At 34.6% G+C, this 19,656-nt stretch overlaps 1 protein-coding gene across 6 annotated transcripts in view; it reads left to right on the forward strand.

The window, feature by feature from the left end:
- MON2 (MON2 homolog, regulator of endosome-to-Golgi trafficking) overlaps positions 1-19,656 on the forward strand; it is a 109,488-nt gene that overhangs the window by 50,433 nt on the left and 39,399 nt on the right. For all 6 annotated transcript variants that reach the window (XM_043447483.1, XM_043447481.1, XM_043447479.1 and 3 more), the window contains 13 exons: positions 3,241-3,476; positions 5,218-5,299; positions 5,846-6,030; positions 6,817-6,929; positions 7,284-7,388; positions 7,741-7,821; positions 7,900-7,973; positions 8,063-8,153; positions 12,151-12,252; positions 13,353-13,463; positions 15,609-15,784; positions 16,726-16,888; positions 17,439-17,732. In XM_043447483.1, coding sequence (XP_043303418.1) covers positions 3,241-3,476; positions 5,218-5,299; positions 5,846-6,030; positions 6,817-6,929; positions 7,284-7,388; positions 7,741-7,821; positions 7,900-7,973; positions 8,063-8,153; positions 12,151-12,252; positions 13,353-13,463; positions 15,609-15,784; positions 16,726-16,888; positions 17,439-17,732 — 1,813 coding nt within the window. The remainder of the gene's footprint in view (positions 1-3,240; positions 3,477-5,217; positions 5,300-5,845; positions 6,031-6,816; positions 6,930-7,283; positions 7,389-7,740; positions 7,822-7,899; positions 7,974-8,062; positions 8,154-12,150; positions 12,253-13,352; positions 13,464-15,608; positions 15,785-16,725; positions 16,889-17,438; positions 17,733-19,656) is intronic.

Raw genomic sequence — 19,656 nt, forward strand, 5'->3', positions numbered from 1 at the left:
TTCCAGTGAATTTTCTTTGAGGCCATGCATATAAATCTTAATTGAGTATTCAGTTCTTTTATTGACTTAAGTGTGTAATAATTTGAAAACTTAAGTGACATATAGATAGAAGTCGTTTTTACATAATATTGATGGAAGTATATTCTTCCAGATTTATTACACTCCCTTCAAAGTTGGGCTTGTGACAGATTTTGCAACTGGAACTTTATTTTAAAATGTTTAGATAAATGGGTTACATTTTATCTAGAAGTGGAATTTGTGTAATAGTTACAATAAAATAGCAGTGAAACAGAGAGATAGGAAAGTGTGGGCTTTGTTTAGGTTTGAATTATAAATAAAAACAGGTATAAATTACCTTTTTTTAACTACTCTAGCACTTAAAGTCTATACTATAGAATTTGGGAATTCTACTTTCTGATCTTCAGAGTATTATATCTGCTTTAGATGCATTTTCCCAATAGATGACATATTCTTTGAGAACAGTCTAACAAGATGCTTGGTACTGATTTGTTTATTATATGGTTCCTGAATGCTAATTGGCCTGGGAAAGATTAAGCACATAAACTTTACTTCCTCATGTGAGCTTAAATATTTTGGTCAATAATATGAATATGATTGTATTGATTACTAAAATTTTAAAATACTTAAGTGTTGGCACATAGGGGTTAAATTGATAGGCTTTAGAGTCAGAGTTGAGTTAAAAACTGCTGATAACTGTGTCACTGTCTGCAGATTCATTGTCTGTATCTCTCAGGGTTTTTGTGAGGCGTTAAATAAGATACATTAAAAAAAAAAACCAACTTAGTGTCCTAGACTAAAAGTAATTGCTCAGTAAATGATAGGTATATATAGGTTTTTTTAATTGTTTATTCTGAGTTTTACATCTTTGTAAACTTCCTACCTTATCTAATATTGATTATGATTAGGAAACCTTTAGAATTTGAGATTGGAAATTGCTTTTCTTACAATGATTTTTAATGATTTCAGTTGTGTTTTATATGTAAGTAACCAGATAAAAATTTGCCCCTTTGTAGTTTACAATTCATGAGTTTATTATATTCAAAAGCTAGGCAACCATAAGCACCATCTAATTTCAGAACTTTTTCATCACTCCAGAAGAAATCCCATATCTCTAAGCAGTCAGTCACCAATCTCCTTTCCCTACCCTTTAGTAGCTACTAATCTACTTTCTGTCTCTGTTGATTTATTTACTCTGGATACTTCATATGGATGGAATCATATAGTGCTCTTTCCTGTCAGGCTTCTTTTACTCAGCATAATGTTGAGTAAGGTCCATCCATGTTACAGGTTGTATTAGTACTTCCTGTTTGTAGCTGAATAATAGTCCACCGTATGATTATGCCACGTTTGTTGATTGTCGGTTGATGGGCATTTGGGTTGCTTCCACTTTTTGCCTATGAATAATGCTGCTATGAGCATCTGCCTGCAAGTTTTTGCATAGACATATGTTTTCATTTCTCTTTAATATATACCTGGAGTGGAATTGCTGGGTCATAGAATGACTCTATGTTTAACTTTTTGATGATCTGCCAAACTGTTTCCCACATGACCATACCATTTTGCATTTTCACCAACAATGTATGAGGATTTAAATCTCTCCACATCCTCAGCAATACTTGTTATTGTGTTTTGATTATTGCTGTCCTAGTGGGTAAGTGTTATCTTACTGTATTTCAAATTTACATTTTCTAATGACCGATGACATTGAGCATCTCTCTCATTTGCTCATTGGCCATTTATATATATCATCATGGGAGAATGTCTTATCAAATCCTGTGCTCCTTTTTAATTGAGTTGCTATTTTATTATTGAGTTGTAGAGATTCTTAACATAGTCAAGATCTAGTCCCTCATCAGGTATATGATTTGAAAAAGTTTTCTCACAGTCTGTAGATCGTCTTTTCATTTTCTTGATAGTGTCCTTTGAAACACAGTAATTTTCAATTTTGATGAATTCAGCTCATCTGTTTTTTCTTTTGCTTGTGGATTTCAGTATCATACCTAACGAACCATTTCATGATTTGAAGTCATAAAGATTTTTGCCTGTGTTTTCTTCTAAGAGTTTTTAGCTTCAGCTCTTACGTTTAGGTCGTTGGTTCATTTTGAGTCGATGAGGTATGAGTCAGTGAGGTATGAGGTAGGGCTCCAACACCACTGTTTTTTAATGTGAATATTCATCAGTTCTCCCCTCATTGAATTATTCTTTCTTCAGTTTTAAGGAATTTAAAATGACAGTTCCCTGTTTATGATTTAAAACAGAAGATTTTCATCTTTCCTTCTGAAAGCTATGTGCTAATTATGGAGTATGTGTGTTAGTCGCTCAGTCGTGTCCGACTCTTTGCGACCCCATGGACTGTAGCCCATCAGGCTCCTCTGTCCACGGGATTCTCCAGGCAAGAATACTGGAGTGAGTTGCCATTTCCTTCTCCAAATGATGGAGTATAACTTGCTCTAAAACTTGAATGTGACACACGGATGCTCTAAATATGATCTTACCTTGTTGACAGATTGTATCTAAGATGATGGGATGACAGATGAGCGGGCTATTTCACAGCAGTGCTTTTCCCTAGTAAGAACACATCTTTTCTTCTTTTTAGTGTTGGTTTGATTTTATAGCACCTCATTTACTTCCTTTTAAAAATTATAGTTAGGTTACAATATTGTGTTATTTTCAGGTATACAGCAAAATGATTCAGTAGTGCACATAAACAGATGTATGTATATGTACATACACAAAGAATATACAAAAAGAATATATATATTCAGATTCCTTTCCATTTTAGATTATTACAAGATATTGAGTATAGCTCCCTGTGCTATAGGACGTCCTTGTTTATTACCCTTCTATATAGCACCTTATTTTGAAAGCACTGAAGTCGGAATTTGAGATGGTTTGTAATTTGTTTGTCTTTTTCTGTTCTGTATATGTGTTTATTTTTCTGTTGTCAACAGTTAATGAAAATATTGGCACAACTTGGGGGAGAGGCAAAAAATAAACTATTATTATTATCAGTTATGACACTGGTCAAGCCTTAACTTTTCTAATCAGTTTCTTAGAATACCGTTACGGGACCATTCTCCAAAGTAAACAGATCTAGTGGTGGCCATTTACTTTTGCTATTAATCTTAATTTCTGTAATCTTAAATTATGGGAATAGATTTTTATATATTTTCATTATTTTGGCTTCTCATTAAATACCTGATTTTTTCATAATTTCAGCCTAGAGATGTTGGACAAAGTTGAGCCCCCAACTATCCCAGAGGGTTATGCTATGTCTGTGGCATTCCACTGTTTGCTGGACCTTGTACGTGGAATCACTAGTATGATTGAAGGAGAGTTAGGAGAAGCTGAAACAGAATGTCAGACTGCAACCACTGAAGCAGTTTCTTCGCCTACACAGTCATCAGAACAGCAAGAATTACAGTCAACATCAGACCAGATGGATAAGGAAATAGGTATATTTATTATGATTCTATATTTTAAATTTTTATCTTGGAATAATTTTGAAGTTACAGAGAAATTGCAAAAATAATAATTTCCATATATTCTTCACCATTCTATCCCAATTGTTAACACTACCATATTTGCATTATTTTTCTATTTATATATATAAGCATTTTTTTTTCTGAACTATTTGAGAAAAAGTTTCAGACATAATTCCCCATTACCCCTTAATACTTTAAAGTGTATTTTCTAAAAATAAGAACCGTTTCCTACATAACCACAGTATAGTCACCATCAGAAATTTAGCATCAGTTCAATATGTCATCAAATCCCAGATGTCCTTCAGATTTTGTCATTTGCCCAGTAGTGTCTGTTATGGTTTAGGGTTACATGTTGAATTCAGTTCCATGACTCTATACCCTTCTTTAGTCTGGAACAATTCCTTAATTTTTCCATGTTTTATATGACCTTGATATTTTTGAAGAGATAGGCCAGTCAACTTGGGTTTATTTTTGTTTCCTCATAATTAGATTTAATAGATTGATTTTTGGCAGAGCTGCCACAGAAATGTTGCTATGCTATACACCAGTGCTGTTAACTTTGTCATTTGGTTAATGTGATGTCTGCATCCTTTCTTCAGTGTAAAGTTAATTAACCTTTTGTATAGAAATACTTCGAGACATCTTCTAGGAGAGCTTGCCCTTCCTGATTTATTTTGTTTCATGTGTTCGTTTATATTAGTAGAGACCCTTGTATTCCTATTTTTTTCAGTGTCACCAGCACAGTCTGTGATTGTCATTATTTGATTTGACTCTCGGTTATCCACGACACGGCCACGTGGGGCCCCTTTCATGCTGGCTTCTGTGTCCTTTTATCATCCCACCTTCTTTTGTTGTTTTCTGACCACTGCTTTACTGTCTGATACAGTAAAGTGCTCTAAGCTCATCTTGGATTTTTCTTATATAATCCAGGGATAAGTTATTTTTCCAGGGAGCCCTAGTTCATTTTAGTGGAGCGCAGTGTTTATAAACTAATGCATGGACACTAGATATGCTTCCTGCTACTTGAATAGGAAATACGCACATATATGAGCACACATTTCTGTACATTTAAAAAATATATATCTATTTTAAATAGCATAAGGACACACCCAGTTTTTCCAATTCTAGTTTAATGCTACATGATGTACTTTTAACTTGCCGTTTTTGGTATTTCCTTCTCCAACAGTAAACTTGATCCTATTTTACTCATGTATTTACTCATTTGCATGATTTCCACTGTGTGTAACCAGTCTCTTGGCTGAGCTTGCTTATTACAGTTTTACATTGCCAACTGGTTGCATAGGCTGAAAGTTTGGCCCAATGAAATGGAAGGGAGTAGGAACTGATTTTATATGTATAATTTAAAGGTATCAGTCAGTATACAGAAAGATCTTATTATTGATATTTTAAGACAACTTAGTTTTAAGACTTCTTGGGAATTCTCTGGTGGCCCAGTTGTTAGGAACTAAGATCCCACAAACCACGTGATGTGGCAAAAAAAAAAAGATTTCTTGAATTCTAAAACTGGTATGGTTTTAAAATTTTCATTTATTCAGATATATATTAAAGGTTATAGCTTTAGTATTTAATGACAAAGTTGTTTTTTGAATATTTGGTATATTATCAAGTGATGAGGGGGGTTTTAGAATTTGAGTGTTGTAAAGTACTGTGACATTTGTAATTATTAAATATTGCATGTGTTTCCTTTAAGTTAGTAGAGCTGTTTGGGAAGAAATGGTGAATGCCTGCTGGTGTGGTCTGCTTGCTGCCCTGTCACTCCTCCTTGATGCCAGGTATTAAGTCTTTGTAAGTTTTATATTGCATGTGGCAGGTAAAAAAAAAAAGTAGCAACAAACCATTTTAAAGTGTATATTTAAATTTATCCTGAGAATTGTTTCCTAATACTAGTTTTTTATGTTTGTAGAATATTATTATTTTTCTGCCATCCCCCTCTTCCATCATGTTATAATGGAAAATACAATCCCAAAATTACAGAATGCCTTTTTCATTTTAAGCTTTACTGCTTAAAATTAAGATAATTATATTAATCAGCTTCTTTGATGTTTTTCTTCAGAATCATGGAATTTGATGATTTTAAAATGCTTGATATTTTTAAGTTATGTCTTTGAGTTCTTGACTATTTTCTTCGATAATGAATGTGTGTCATAAATTGCTTTTATCCAGTTCAAATTTTCAGACATTTATTAGTTAAAATTCCTTAAAGAAGATTGATTTTGAGTTTTTAAAATAGATTTTCTTAAAACTTTCCTGACTACCTAATTTCATTTGGCAGCATACCTAAAAATAATCATACTAAATAAAATACTTTGTCTTTTCAGCACAGATGAAGCTGCTACTGAGAATATTTTAAAAGCTGAGTTGACTATGGCTGCTCTTTGTGGAAGACTGGGCCTTGTAACTTCAAGAGATGCCTTTATAACTGCAATATGCAAAGGTTCCCTGCCTCCCCATTATGCTCTTACTGTGTTGAATACCACCACTGCAGCCACACTTTCCAACAAATGTAAGATTTCAGCTTCTTTAGAGTTCTGTTCATCATGTGGGGTGACATAGTGTAAGAGTAGCGATTATAGAAATTCTGATTTCAAGCCTCTATTTTTCTACTCCCTGACTCTGACTTCTGCGAGAAGCTAATGTCCCTGAGCCTCAGTTTCTTCTATCTTATTAAAACAATGGGGTAGCAGTAGGGAGAACAATACCAATTTTAAATAATAATTGCGAGGATAAAAGAAGATGTATCTAAAAGTCATTTGTAAACTCTAGCATACTACTGAAATGGGAATGGTTGAGTTTTTTTGTTTTGTTTTTTTAATAGAACTAGTAGAATGGTAATATTTGCCACCACTTAGATTAAGTTGACATTCAAAAAATATTTTTTTCTTGTTGAATACTTAGAAACATTCAAGTTTGTTACAGGTAATATAGGTAAATTTCAATGTGCTGTTCAGTTTTCAAACTAAAAATGTGAGTATTGGTCTCTAAGTAGAAAAGTTTACTGGGAATGTATGTTTAAAATACTAAGTGTCCTAAATTCTATTTTGCTTGTAAGGCAATTATCAAAGTTTTATAATTTGTTAAACTTATTTAGAAAATTACTTAATATTTGCTTAACTTGCTTTTATTTTTGCACCTCTTGAGTTTTTAAAATGTTTGCATATGGATAATAGGTAACTAAATAAATGTCATAGTTGAACTTAGTTTGATCAAATTAATGTTCTAAAATATAACATTGCTTTGAGTACAGTATGAAAATTATATTTAATTATTTAGGTTTTCCTTTGTGTTCTAGCATATTCCATCCAGGGCCAGAGTGTTATGATGATTAGTCCATCAAGTGAATCTCACCAGCAAGTTGTCGCAGTGGGTCAACCGCTAGCAGTCCAGCCTCAAGGGACAGTAATGGTAAAGTACTTTTTCTTCATTAGGTAACCAGTTAATACCAGTTAACTATCAAGGAAACCTTTTGTACCTTTTTTGTGTGTTTCTCAAAATTTGTCATTATACTTATTTTCTTTCTTTTATCTGAATGATACTTTTAGAAGAAACTAGATAAATAAAGAGTGACATTGTTGTAACCAACTGTGACAACACAGTTTTTAAGCAAATGAATTTGTTCTGTACAAAATCATCCAAGCCTCTTTTCTTAAAATTTTTGTTTTTTATTGGAAAATATTTGAATATGATAGTACTTTTTATAAGCTTATAATTTTTGAGAATGCATAACAGTTCTTGCAAATATATCCTTTTTTAATATAGCTGACTTCCAAAAATATCCAGTGTATGAGGACTTTACTTAACTTGGCACACTGCCATGGGGCTGTTCTTGGGACATCATGGCAACTTGTCTTGGCAACTCTACAGGTATGTTGTAGCCTCTGGGTCAGAGGCCAGTGTTGTTTTATCAGGTGCTATCAGTTAAACTCATCAATGCCTGTCAGTGCTTTGGGCAGGCCTGAATAGGCAGTAAGCATGAAAAAGGGCAAGTCGGAAAAAGAAAACAGACATGGCTCACATTATATGAAGTGATGGGATGTCTCTCATAATGGCCTGTTCTGCTGCCTATGCTTGATGTAATGAGTATTTTGTATGAATGTTAATTACTGATTTAAATTTAGTTATTAGATACCTAGTCTGATTTTTAGTTTTAGTTATTGGAATTTTTGTAAGTTTATAAATTTCTGTGTTCTGATTTTTTTTTTTTTAAATTTTACAGCATCTTGTATGGATTCTGGGATTAAAGCCTAGTAGTGGTGGTGCCTTGAAACCTGGGAGAGCTGTTGAAGGGCCCAGTACAGTAAGCTCTAGTCATTCTTACTCAGTTAGTATTTTGCAGAATGTTTATATGTTACATTTAATTTTCTTCTTCTCTTAGGTGCTAACAACAGCAGTGATGACAGATTTACCAGTGATTTCCAATATACTTTCAAGACTGTTTGAAAGCTCACAGTAAGAGTCAGTTTTTAAAATTGATACAAACATTATTGTTAGCTGTATATTTTAGATGAGAATATCTTATTTCTTCATTTTTATTTTAGGTATCTTGATGACGTATCATTGCACCATTTAATAAATGCACTTTGTTCCTTATCCTTAGAAGCCATGGATATGGCCTATGGAAATAATAAGGTGTGATATTCTTCCTTTTCTGTGTTAAATGTGGTACATTATTTTGTTGAATAAGGTGTATATTCACTAGGATCTTAGTGTTTTACAAGTGGGAACAACACCTCGTGGGCTAGCCCTGCTCCTTTGGGTTCTTACATTTGTGGTGGCTCTGAAGGGAGAGTGAAGAGGATGCTCTTCGGCTTGTGGTGTGTGCCAGTAGTTGGCTTTCCTGGTGCCAGAATGTATCATGATTTTAAATCGTGTCCACTTGGTGCTGAGTATTCTAAAAAATATTTCTGTAAAGAAAAATTGAACACCATGTTTATAAATGTGCTCCACAAATTAGTAATCCTGATGATTACAGTTTATGCTTGTGGCAATACAAGTTTTAAATCAAGGAAAATATGTCTCAGTTTCTTTTGCCTTCATGGGATGGAAATTAAGGAGCTAGTCATTTCTTTCTGAGGGTAATGACTCTCCCTACCTTGAAAATTATTTTTTTGCTTTGCTTATTGATTAAATGAATCAAGCAATACTTTTGAGGACATTTCTTCCTATACTCTACCATTTTCTGTTAAACTTGGAAAACACAAGAATATTTGGGTTTACTGATACCTTAGAAATTATTTAAAATGCTCTCTACATTTTAAGATGAATAAATATATTAGTTGGACCATTTACAAGTAAGTGAAGTTACTAAGAAAATGGTTAGAAAAGCAGAGAATGCAGCTTGTGGTTTATTTAACATCCAACTGTAGGACCTAAAATTACATTATTTGCCTAATCCTTAATTATAATCCTGTGTATTGTAGCTTGTCATCTTGGCTCATGTGAGTCATTTAAAGATGAGCCAAAAAAATCTTAAAGAGCAAAGTTTTGTATATTATGGTACATACTTAGAGAATTATATAAACACGCAGGTGTTTGAAAATATCTGTTATAGTTTGCTCCAAATCAAGGCAAGGATAATATACAGTGAAGTAATCAAATTCTTAATACAGTCTTAAGGATGTAATCCTACATCCTTAAGATTAATTCTTAACTCAACAATGTAATATTTTTAATAGATGCCTTAATTGAATCTGAGCAAGTTTATATGGTAATGACTTGAGAATTTATGTATTCACTCAACAAAGTACATTATATTTACTATGTAAATTACACTCTGCTAGGAAATATAAAGGAAATTTCTGTTTTCAAAGAGCATGTAAACCACTTGGCTAATGGACAATGTGGCAGATAAGGTGGTGAGAGAGTCAAAATAGTTTATCAATATCAGCTATTCTGAGTGAGTTAAATAGCTTAGGGAGTAAACTATACATCATAGTCCTTAAAGATGTGGTTTTAAAGTCACCAGTCATCTCATTTTTGGTCCTCATTTCAGGAATTTGTGCTGATGTGTTGAGGGGGATAGCTGATGGTAAAGCTTGCAAATTCTTCCTTAGAAGGGGACAATGTTGATGACACTTGTGCATGCATACTACCAAACTGAGTATGTCAACAGCAGAAATAAGAAGACAGCTGCTATCTTTGTTGTATGTCAGATACTAACTTATGTATTTCTGTTTAATCATTTAAAACAATTCTGTCAGGTTCAGTAGTGTAACTGCTTTTTAGAGATAAAATATAAAAATAGCTTAAATACCCTGCTTGGGGTCACCTATTTAGTAATTGGTGGAGCTTGGATTTGAATCCACTTATGTCTTATTCCAGAGCTCCATTATTATAACCACTTCACTTGTGGCTTTAACTTTTGTGTGCATCAAAGTCAGGTATAGCACTTTTTAAAAATGCAAGTTAGGACCACATACCAAACTTCATGGATACAAGAATCTTTGGGTATGAGGTCTAGACATATACTTTTAAACGCTGTGTGATTCCTGTGTATCCTCATTAGAATAAAGAGTAGGGAAAGGAGGAAATAATACTGGGCAACATTTATAGGGACTTACTATGTGCCAGGCACTTTCTAACGTGAGAGGTCATTTCAGTATATTATTATCTCCATTTTATAGATTAAAAAAGTAAGCACAAAATGGAGTGAACTTTTGCTGTTTGCAGCAACATGGATGGACCTGGAGAATATTATGCTTTTAGTAAAATAAGAGAAAGACAGATATTCTTTATTGTCACATGTATGTGGAATCTAAAAATAAAAAAGCTAATATAATGAAACAGATCCACAGAGATAGGAAAGGCAGAAGGGACAAAATAAGATAAGGGAATTAAGAAGTAAAAATTTTGAAACTTTATGTTGTACACCTGAAACTAGTATCAGCTATAATTCAACAAAAAAAAAGTTACTCAAGGTTACATAGCTATTAAGTGGTCGTGTTGAGATGTTAAAAATTCATAGGCATCAGTCTTAACTACTGTATCATATTGTCTCTAGAATGATGAATTTCTTTCTACTACACTAATTTTTAGGGTAGTTATAGTGTTAGCACAGGCAGGAAGAGTCAACGTGACCACACTTTTCTTAAAACCCCAGGGTACTTGTTCAACAGTTTTTACTAGAAAAGAAAGATAATTTCACACATTTCCATTTTAGATTTTTATCAGTACTGTAAAATCAGTACAGTTGTATATAGAGTAATTACAAAATCTTTTTACTTAAAAATTATGAAATTATGCTAATAATTTACTTTTTAAATTTTAGTTGGCTTCTATTTTTTCCAGTGCATTGTCTCCATTTGAAGTACTACAGCTGTTTATCAAAAAAATTCTCCTAATTCTAGTCAGCTTAGTCTACATTTAAGTATATTTTACTATCTCTATTAAAATTGGATTAGAGATAGTTGCCCTTTAAACTTTTTACTGAAACTGTTCTTCTAACACATGGACTGAGTAATTCAGCCATTTATGAAGTACACTGGTTCCCTTTCTGCTACTGAAATGCCAGTGACTGAGAAAAGTGGTTTGTCTTCTCTCTCTGCAACTTTTTTATTAGAGTCTAAACTGACAGCCTTTACCTCCTCCTCCTTGACATCATCGTTCTTTCCCCTGGTGTCTGTTGTCTTCTTCTTTTTTTTTTTTTTTCATTTTTCCTGATACTCACACATAAAACCTAAGCATTTGAAGACTTTACTAGTAAGAATGTATATTAGTTAGCTTAGCATGCCATAACAAAATACCATAGACGGGATAACTTAAACTATGGAAATTAAGTTTCTCATAGTTCTAGAAGGTAGAAGTCCAAAGTCAGGGTGCTAGCATGGTCAGCTCTTGTGTAGACTCTCTTCCTGATTGAAAGATGCCTGACTTCTTACTGTGTCCCTACATGGTAGGGAGAGAGGGAAAGGGAGGGAAAGAAGAGGGAGACGGAGTGCACTTATAAGCTCGCAAGCTCTGTGGTGTCTCTTCTCATGAGGACGTTGAACTTAATGTATTGGGGCCCCACCCTGAGGACCTCATTTGACCTGGATTACCTTCTTACAAAGTTTGGGAGCAGTGGTGGAGGGTGGGGAGGGGCGGGTCACAATTCAGTCATAGCAAAATTCTTTCCTTTTGGTCAGAAGACATACATTCTGTGTGTCTGGTGTAGTTTTTTGGATTTTCAAGGCTTCCCCACTAAAGCAGTCTCTTCCCAACTAAATTTTTCGATTAGGAGTCATGCTAGATACTTGAGGGTTTCCCTGGTGGCTCAGATGGTAAAGAATACACCTGCAATGCAGGAGACCCAGGTTTGATCCCTAGGTTAGGAAGATCCCGTGGAGACGGGAATGGCTACTCACTCCAGTATTCTTGCCTGGAGAATTCCGTGGACAAAGCAGCCCTCTGGCAGGCTACAGTCATGAGGTTGCAAAGAGTTGGACATAGCTGAGCAACTAACACTTTTTAGATACTTGAGAGTGGGCTGAAAGGCTTGTCATATGATTACTGAGGTTATGTCATTTATTTCAAATTAATCAAGTATATTAATTATAGTCATGCTCTTCACGGTATTCTCAGTTTTGTTTTCAGTTGAAATACTCAAGTTCTCCTTGTGATATAAAAAAATATTATATTTTTCTTCTAGGAACCATCTCTTTTTGCTGTTGCCAAATTGTTAGAAACTGGTCTAGTTAACATGCACCGAATAGAAATTCTATGGAGACCTCTAACTGGCCATCTACTTGAGGTAACCTCTGTTTCTTAATTATTATATTTACTTTTTGTTTATAATAATGACATACACAGTGAATTAATGATTCTGTATAACCATAAGAAAAATCAGCATTAACATTTTTTCTTGTACTTCTCTCTGTATATTTTATCAGGGACTAAAGTTTATAGTAACCATTTTGGCAAAGAAATAGGTTGAAAACTTTATGACTAAAAATGAGTGATGTATCAATGAAATCTCTGATGTCTCCTTCACCTGTTAGTTTGGGTCCCCTTTCTTTTATTATATAATCTTTTGATCCCCTCCGCTTCAGCTGGTTCTAAAACTTCAAGGCAATTAGGACTGAGACTTAGTACTAGACACTACTCCTTTACAGACTTTCCTGTGATTATGAGGTAACATTTCTACAAAAGGGAAAAAACCTTCTCAGTATCACTAATTATAGATCATGCCAGGGAATTTTGTCTGGATTTGTATTCAAACTTGAGTGAATCTGAATAATTAGTTGCTTCTTACTGACAGCTGCTTCTATCAAATACATGTCTATGAGTAGTTTAGGTTTTGGTTGGCCTCATTGTTTGATATTATTTTAGTAATCTGAGAAGGGTACTATTCTTAGTAAAAAAAAAAAAAGGTCCTTTTTCTTTCTCCTTCCATTTTATTGGGATTATCTTTATGAGCTATTAAAGAATATATGCACATTTCTTCATTATGGAATTCTCATCAAATGGCAAAAGTATGTTTTAAAATTTTAGCCAAGTGTTTGATTATGAAGTCAACCAGATGAGGAACTTCAGTGTCTGCTGCTTCTGTTTACCCTGCTGACATCATTTACTTTTATGAAATCCTTTCTTTTCTGTGAGTTGTTTAGTTTCATCTTTTATCTTCTATCTCTTTATTGCTTCCTCTTGCCTCTTATTCAGAAGGTAAGCTTACTTACATTTTATATATTTTCATATTTTCTTCAGCCCTTATTGACAAACATTTTATATGACTTTTTAAACGTGGAAGAGTAGGAAATGAGATGTTGTAGTTTTTCACAAATTAATGTGTGATGTATAGCTTAAGTATACAAATTAAAGATTAATTTTTGTTCAACATGTATATACCCTTAGGTGTGCCAGCATCCAAACTCTCGAATGAGAGAATGGGGAGCAGAAGCCTTAACTTCACTTATAAAAGCAGGATTAACATTTAACCATGATCCTCCACTTTCACAAAACCAGGTAAAAAAAAGAACCTTTTTTAAAAGCACTTAAAGTCATCCTCTCCCATATGTAACTTTATTTGTAGGCCATGGATCTCTTACAGAAGATTGATAATCCTGGATTTTCAGGATTATCTATATTAAATTTTTAAAAAATTTTCTTGTAATAGCACTAAACTAAAGTAATAACTTAGAATTGGTTACCTAGAATTGGTCTCCCCATCTAGAAGTTTCCTTCTTCATGCAGTGCTGAGGGAGGCTTCATACTTTATTAGCCTCTTTTCCTTTGGTCCTTACCTGTCTTTTTTTTTCTCTTTTCTTCCCCCTACTCATTACGCTGTGTGCTTAGTCACTCAGCCATGTCCAGCTCTCTGCAGTCCCATGGACTGTAGCCCTCCAAGGTCCTCTGTCCATGGAGTTTTCCAGGCCCGAGTACTGGAGCGGGTTGCCATGCCCTCCTCCGGGGGTATTCCCTCCCCAGGGATTGAACCTGCATCTCCTGCATTGGCAGGTGGATTCTTTACCGTTGTGCCACCTGGGAAGCCCTTACATGGGGAGAAGCAAGTGGCAGAAGAGGCAAGCACAATAAAGTAGATTTTTATTTTTAAATAATTTTAAAGGTTATTTTATACTTTCAGAGTTTTCTTTTGTTGTGCATCCTTTTTCCTGACTCCCATAATCATTCACATATATCTTATACAGTTTTTTAAAAGTCTGCCAAAGTTTTGTTTAGAGATGGAGTAGGAGTGAGGCATCAAACAGCCACTCACATTGCCCTTACTATCTTACTGTATTGTATGTGGGCGTACTCTATAGATTCCTCAGCAGACAATCACTGGGTATGTACTGTATGCCAGGCAATGTTTTAACTCTTGTAACAGAATGATGTACAAGACAGAAAAGTTTCTTAATTTTTATAGCTTACATTTTAGTGATTGCATATTTTTTTCCTATTGCAATCTAATTTTTTTGTAAAGCCCTTTCCATGTATATATTCTCAGCATCCAGCTTAATACCTGGCACATGGTAAGAGCTTAATATGTTTGTTCAGTCAGTGAGCCAAATAAATGAATCCTTGGAGAGAAAAAAAAATAAACAAGTGCTTTCAAATGCTAAAGGAGTAGAATAAAGTGCTCTTTGCACTTTTTAACAGTAAAAAAATTTTGTGGTTTTGTGTCATCTTTGTCTACTAGTTCAATTTTTAGCAATATTGAGACTTTTAAATTTAAATACATGTGGTACATATTAATAGAGTAAAAAATGAAAGTTAATTTTAGAAATTGGGAATTGCTTTCTTCTCTCCAAATAGAGCTAAATATATAGAGGTATATTTTCTATAGTGAGATTCATTTGTATATGGATCTGTAACTTTTTTTTTTTTTTTTGGATCTGTAACTTTAATACCTGTTAACATCAGGTTATTCCCTATTTATTCTGAAATATAGTATCTTGAAGACAGATTTTTATTTTCTGTTAAAATATAAGACTTAGGGACTTCCCTGAAGTCCAGTGGTTGGGAATCCGTGCTTCTAATGCAGGAGGGGTGGGTTCCATCCTTGGTTGGGGAACTAAGCTCCCATATCTTACTTGTGTGGCCAAAACATAAAAAATTTAAAAAGACTTACGGGGCTTCCTGGTGGCTCAGTGGTAAAGAATTCGCCTGCCAATGCAGGAGACACGGTTTCAATCCCTGATCTGGGAAGATCTCACATGCTGCAGAGAAACCAAGCTCATGCGCCACAGCTATTGAGCCTGCGCTCTAGAGCGTGGGAGCTGGAACTGCTGGACCCACACGCTGCAGCTACTGAAGCCCGTGTGTTCTAGAGCCCATGCTCTGAACAAGAGAGGCCACCACAGTGAGGAACCCGTGCTCTGCAACTAGAGAGGAGCCCCTTCATGCCGCAACTAGAGAAAAGCCCGCACGGCCACAAAGGCCCAGAACAGCCAAAATAAATAAGTTAATTAAATTAGTTTTTTTTTTTTAAAAGATGACCGGATAATCCTAATGGTTACTGTTAGAGAAATCATTTTTGATGTTTATTTTCCAAAAAAATTTCTTTTTACCATTGCAGTCTGAGTGAAGGTGAATTTAAACTTGAAAGACAATAGCAGAACCTTTCTATGTTCTGGAACTTCTCTGATTAGCTTCTTACCTTCTCTTCAGAGGCTGCAGTTGCTTTTATTGAACCCATTAAAGGAGATGTCCAATATTAATCATCCAGATATACGACTCAAGCAATTAGAGTGTGTGCTGCAGATTCTTCAGAGTCAAGGAGACAGTCTTGGGCCTGGATGGCCATTAGTGCTGGGAGTTATGGGAGCAATCAGAAATGATCAAGGGTAAGTGTTTAAAATTAACATCCAAAAGGTAATAGGAAAAGGGAATTCTGCCTAAAATTATAAAATGATCATTAATTTTTTATGTATGCCTTTTTTGCTTAAGATTATGATCTAAAATAGTTTTGCTTACCCTACTCCCAAGTGGCTGTAGGGAGTCATTAGGGCTCACTTTTATTTTGGAAGGATGGAAAAATTGCTATTTCTTTGTCATTTATACATGAATACAAGGTTCTTAAAATAAGAAAAATGCATCAAACAAACTTTCCCTTTCTCATTCAATGTCTAAATTTTGTTTGGCTAGTTGAGGCAGAATAAAAATAATATGGTATTAATACATGTTTTCTTTTTTTAGTTTACAGTTTTTCTGATTCCCATGAGCTTCTTAATTTTTATTGGTTAATTATTTTAAGTAAGCATATCTTTTTTCGGTCAGTTCAGTTCAGTTCAGTCGCTCAGTCGTGTCTGACTCTTTGCGATCCCATGAATCGCAGCACGCCAGGCCTCCCTGTCCATCACCAGCTCCCGGAGTTTACTCAAACTCATGTCCATCGAGTCAGTGACGCCATCCAGCCATCTCATCCTCTGTCGTCCCCTTCTCCTCCTGCCCTCAATCTTTCCGGGCATCAGGGTCTTTTCCAATGAGTCAACTCTTCGCATGAGGTGGCCAAAGTATTGGAGTTTCAGCTTCAGCATCAGTCCTTCCAGTGAACACCCAGGGCCGATCTCCTTTAGGATGGACTGGTTGGATCTCCTTGCAGTCCAAGGGACATATCTTTTTTACATTTATGTAAATGTTGAAGTACTGTATGAGTACTGTGTTAGGGAAGATTTTCTTCCAATTTTAAGATAAAATTTTGATTTGTTCAAGTTATTGTAATATGTGTATTTTTCCTTCCATTTCTCTTAAATACATGAGTATAGATTTTCTTTTGTATTTTCAGAGAATCCTTGATACGAACGGCGTTCCAGTGTCTTCAGTTGGTTGTGACAGATTTTCTACCAACAATGCCCTGCACTTGCCTGCAAATAGTTGTAGATGTTGCAGGTAGCTTTGGACTTCATAACCAAGAACTTAATATTAGTTTAACTTCAATAGGTTTATTGGTAAGTATGATTGCCTTTCTTATATAATCTAGAAATCATTGTTTGCAACTGAGAGTGAATGCTAAGCAAGTGTGCTTTTGACTCTATAGGAATCATTTAAATGACTTTTAGGTACATACCAAGCATCTTGTATGAAGGGTTAAGTAATATTATTTAAGAAATAATTCTTTAAGAGCAGAATATGTGGAATAATTTTGATCTATTGAGCTGAAATTTGGTTTATATAAGATATGTTATGGAAGGGTTTAGTAAACAGATAATGGTACATACAAGAGAAATAATCAGTTGACTCTACTGATATTAACATAAAATTTAAATTTTAAATCCAATTTTTAAAAAATATTAAAAATTAAAGGTTGCACTCTCAAATTCTGAAATCAGATAGATAAACTTAACAGAGGAAGAGATATTTTCATTAAATCCATTCTACTAGGAAAAGAGTTTCTGATGTAATTGCTTTTAAGTTTTATTCTGAAAATCTATTTGTTGCATATCTGTGTGTTTAAAATAAAAATCCCTGAATAGGTATTTTTTTTCCTTGGCTCTTTAGTGGAATATTTCAGATTATTTTTTTCAAAGAGGAGAAACTATTGAAAAGGAATTAAATAAAGAAGAGGCAGCACAGCAAAAGCAGGCAGAAGAAAGAGGCGTGGCTTTGAATCGGCCATTCCACCCTGCACCGCCGTTTGACTGCTTGTGGTTGTGTCTTTACGCAAAGCTGGGTGAGCTGTGTGTAGACCCCCGTCCTGCTGTCCGCAAGAGCGCGGGCCAGACCCTGTTTTCAACAGTCGCTGCCCACGGGACCTTACTGCAGCACTCCACGTGGCATACTGTCATTTGGAAGGTACCGTGGAATACCTTGCGTTATCAGTTGTTAATTGAGACATGCTTGTATGCTTTTTCAGCAGCAACAAATTAATTTAAAACTTTAAAAAATTTTCTTAGTTTTTTTATTGAAATATAGTTGCTTTAGAATATTATGTTAGTTTCAGGTGCATAGAAAAGTGATTCAATTATACATATATATGTTGTTTTGTTCCTATTAATTTTTAAAGAAGAATTTCCATCCATTTGTGCTTTTGGCAAAATAGGAAGTTTTAGCTTTGTCATATTTTTAATTGCACCTTGCATATTAGCAGATTAAACACTTAAAGCCTCATTTTTTAAAATTGGAGGATAATTGCTTTACAATGTGGTATTGGTTTCTGCCATACAACAAAGTGAACCAGCCATATATATATATATATATATATTTCTTTCTTTCTTTCTTTCTTTTCTTTCTTTCTTTTCTTTCTTTCCCCTCTTCTTGAGCCTCCCTCCCACCCCACCCCAATAAGCCTCAGTTTTTTATCTCTTTGATTTCTGACTTTTCACTTCCTTTTCCCCGTTTTCCTGGTGGTAAAACCAGTAGTTGCTAAAGTTCCACATATAATTCAAATATAATTAAATGAAAACTTTATAAACAATATCGATAATAGTGAAATTTGTTTGTAGACTCACCAAACAAAAATCACCTCCCATTTGTAAATTCTACGTTTGTTGAAGTATGCAGTTTAATTTTTTAATTTTTCATTTTTATCATCTTTTTAAAACATTCTTTCAAAGTCAGCAGCTTATTAGTGAGTATCCCGTCTTTGCTAAAAGACGGGATACTCTTTTTTTTGTTGCTTAATCTGTTCCATTTTAATAAAACTCTTATTTATTATCCTTTACTGCTTTTGTGAATTTTTGAAATTAGTAAGTTTGACAGTAGGCAGTATGGTAAACTTTAACTGTATTTAACAGTGTTCTGAGTTTAATAACAAGACCTCAAAATGTCTTCTTAAAAAATTAATAATGTATGTTCCTAATAAAAATAATTGAAAGCCCTACTCCCTCCTGTGTCTTTTGTTTCAGCTCCTTTCCCTAGCTTTATCAGATCACAAACAAACTTAAGAGTCCTTTACTATTTTAAAAAAGCAAACTGATATTTTCTCTGACTCCTGTTTCCTTTTCCTAACTTCATTATTAATCTTGCTGCCTAAATCTCAGTATTAGTAATTTTTTCTTTCTCACTTCCACTGCATTCCCTTACCCCTTGTAATTTGATATCCAGATTATCCTACTTCAGAGTATCTTAAACATTAGCATGTAACAGCATCTCCTAGAGGGCTTGTTAAAGCACAAATTGCTGAGCCACTGTACCCAACCCCCTAGAGGTTCTGATTTCTTTCTGTGGCGCAGAGACTGAGAATTTGCATATCTGTGAAGCTCCTGGGTGACGCTGATGCGGCTGGTTCTGAGACTGTGTTTAGAACCACGGAAATTGTCCATTGGCCCTGCAGGCCGTCTTCTAATTGCCAGATCTCTTGCCCCGTGGTCAGTTTTTCATGCCGCTCCTTTTTTCGTAACGTTTGATGCTGTTGATTATTTTCTCCGTGAAATTTCTTTTGGCTTCTGTTTCACAGTGTGCATCTGCTTCTCGATTCAGTTTTGTTTTATTTTCTTGGCCCCTATTCCTTCCCCTGAATCTACATTTTAAATAAACATCCCCCAAATTCCAACTGCTTCCTACTTGATTATTTTCAAGCATCCTCATCCAGACATGAAATTTCAGTAGTTACCTCCATCTAGATGTCACTCATACTTAAATTTTTTTTTATACTGATATTTTTTTTGCTGGAGCCCTCTCTTTAGCTTCGTCCCCTTCTTGTACATTGTACCTTAGGTGCTCCACTGGTACTGAGTTCAACAGGTCTTAAGCGATAGTCTGTTCAGTTTACTTTAAC

This window comes from Cervus canadensis, chromosome 25, assembly GCF_019320065.1.
Source record: "Cervus canadensis isolate Bull #8, Minnesota chromosome 25, ASM1932006v1, whole genome shotgun sequence".
NCBI lineage: Eukaryota > Metazoa > Chordata > Mammalia > Artiodactyla > Cervidae > Cervus > Cervus canadensis.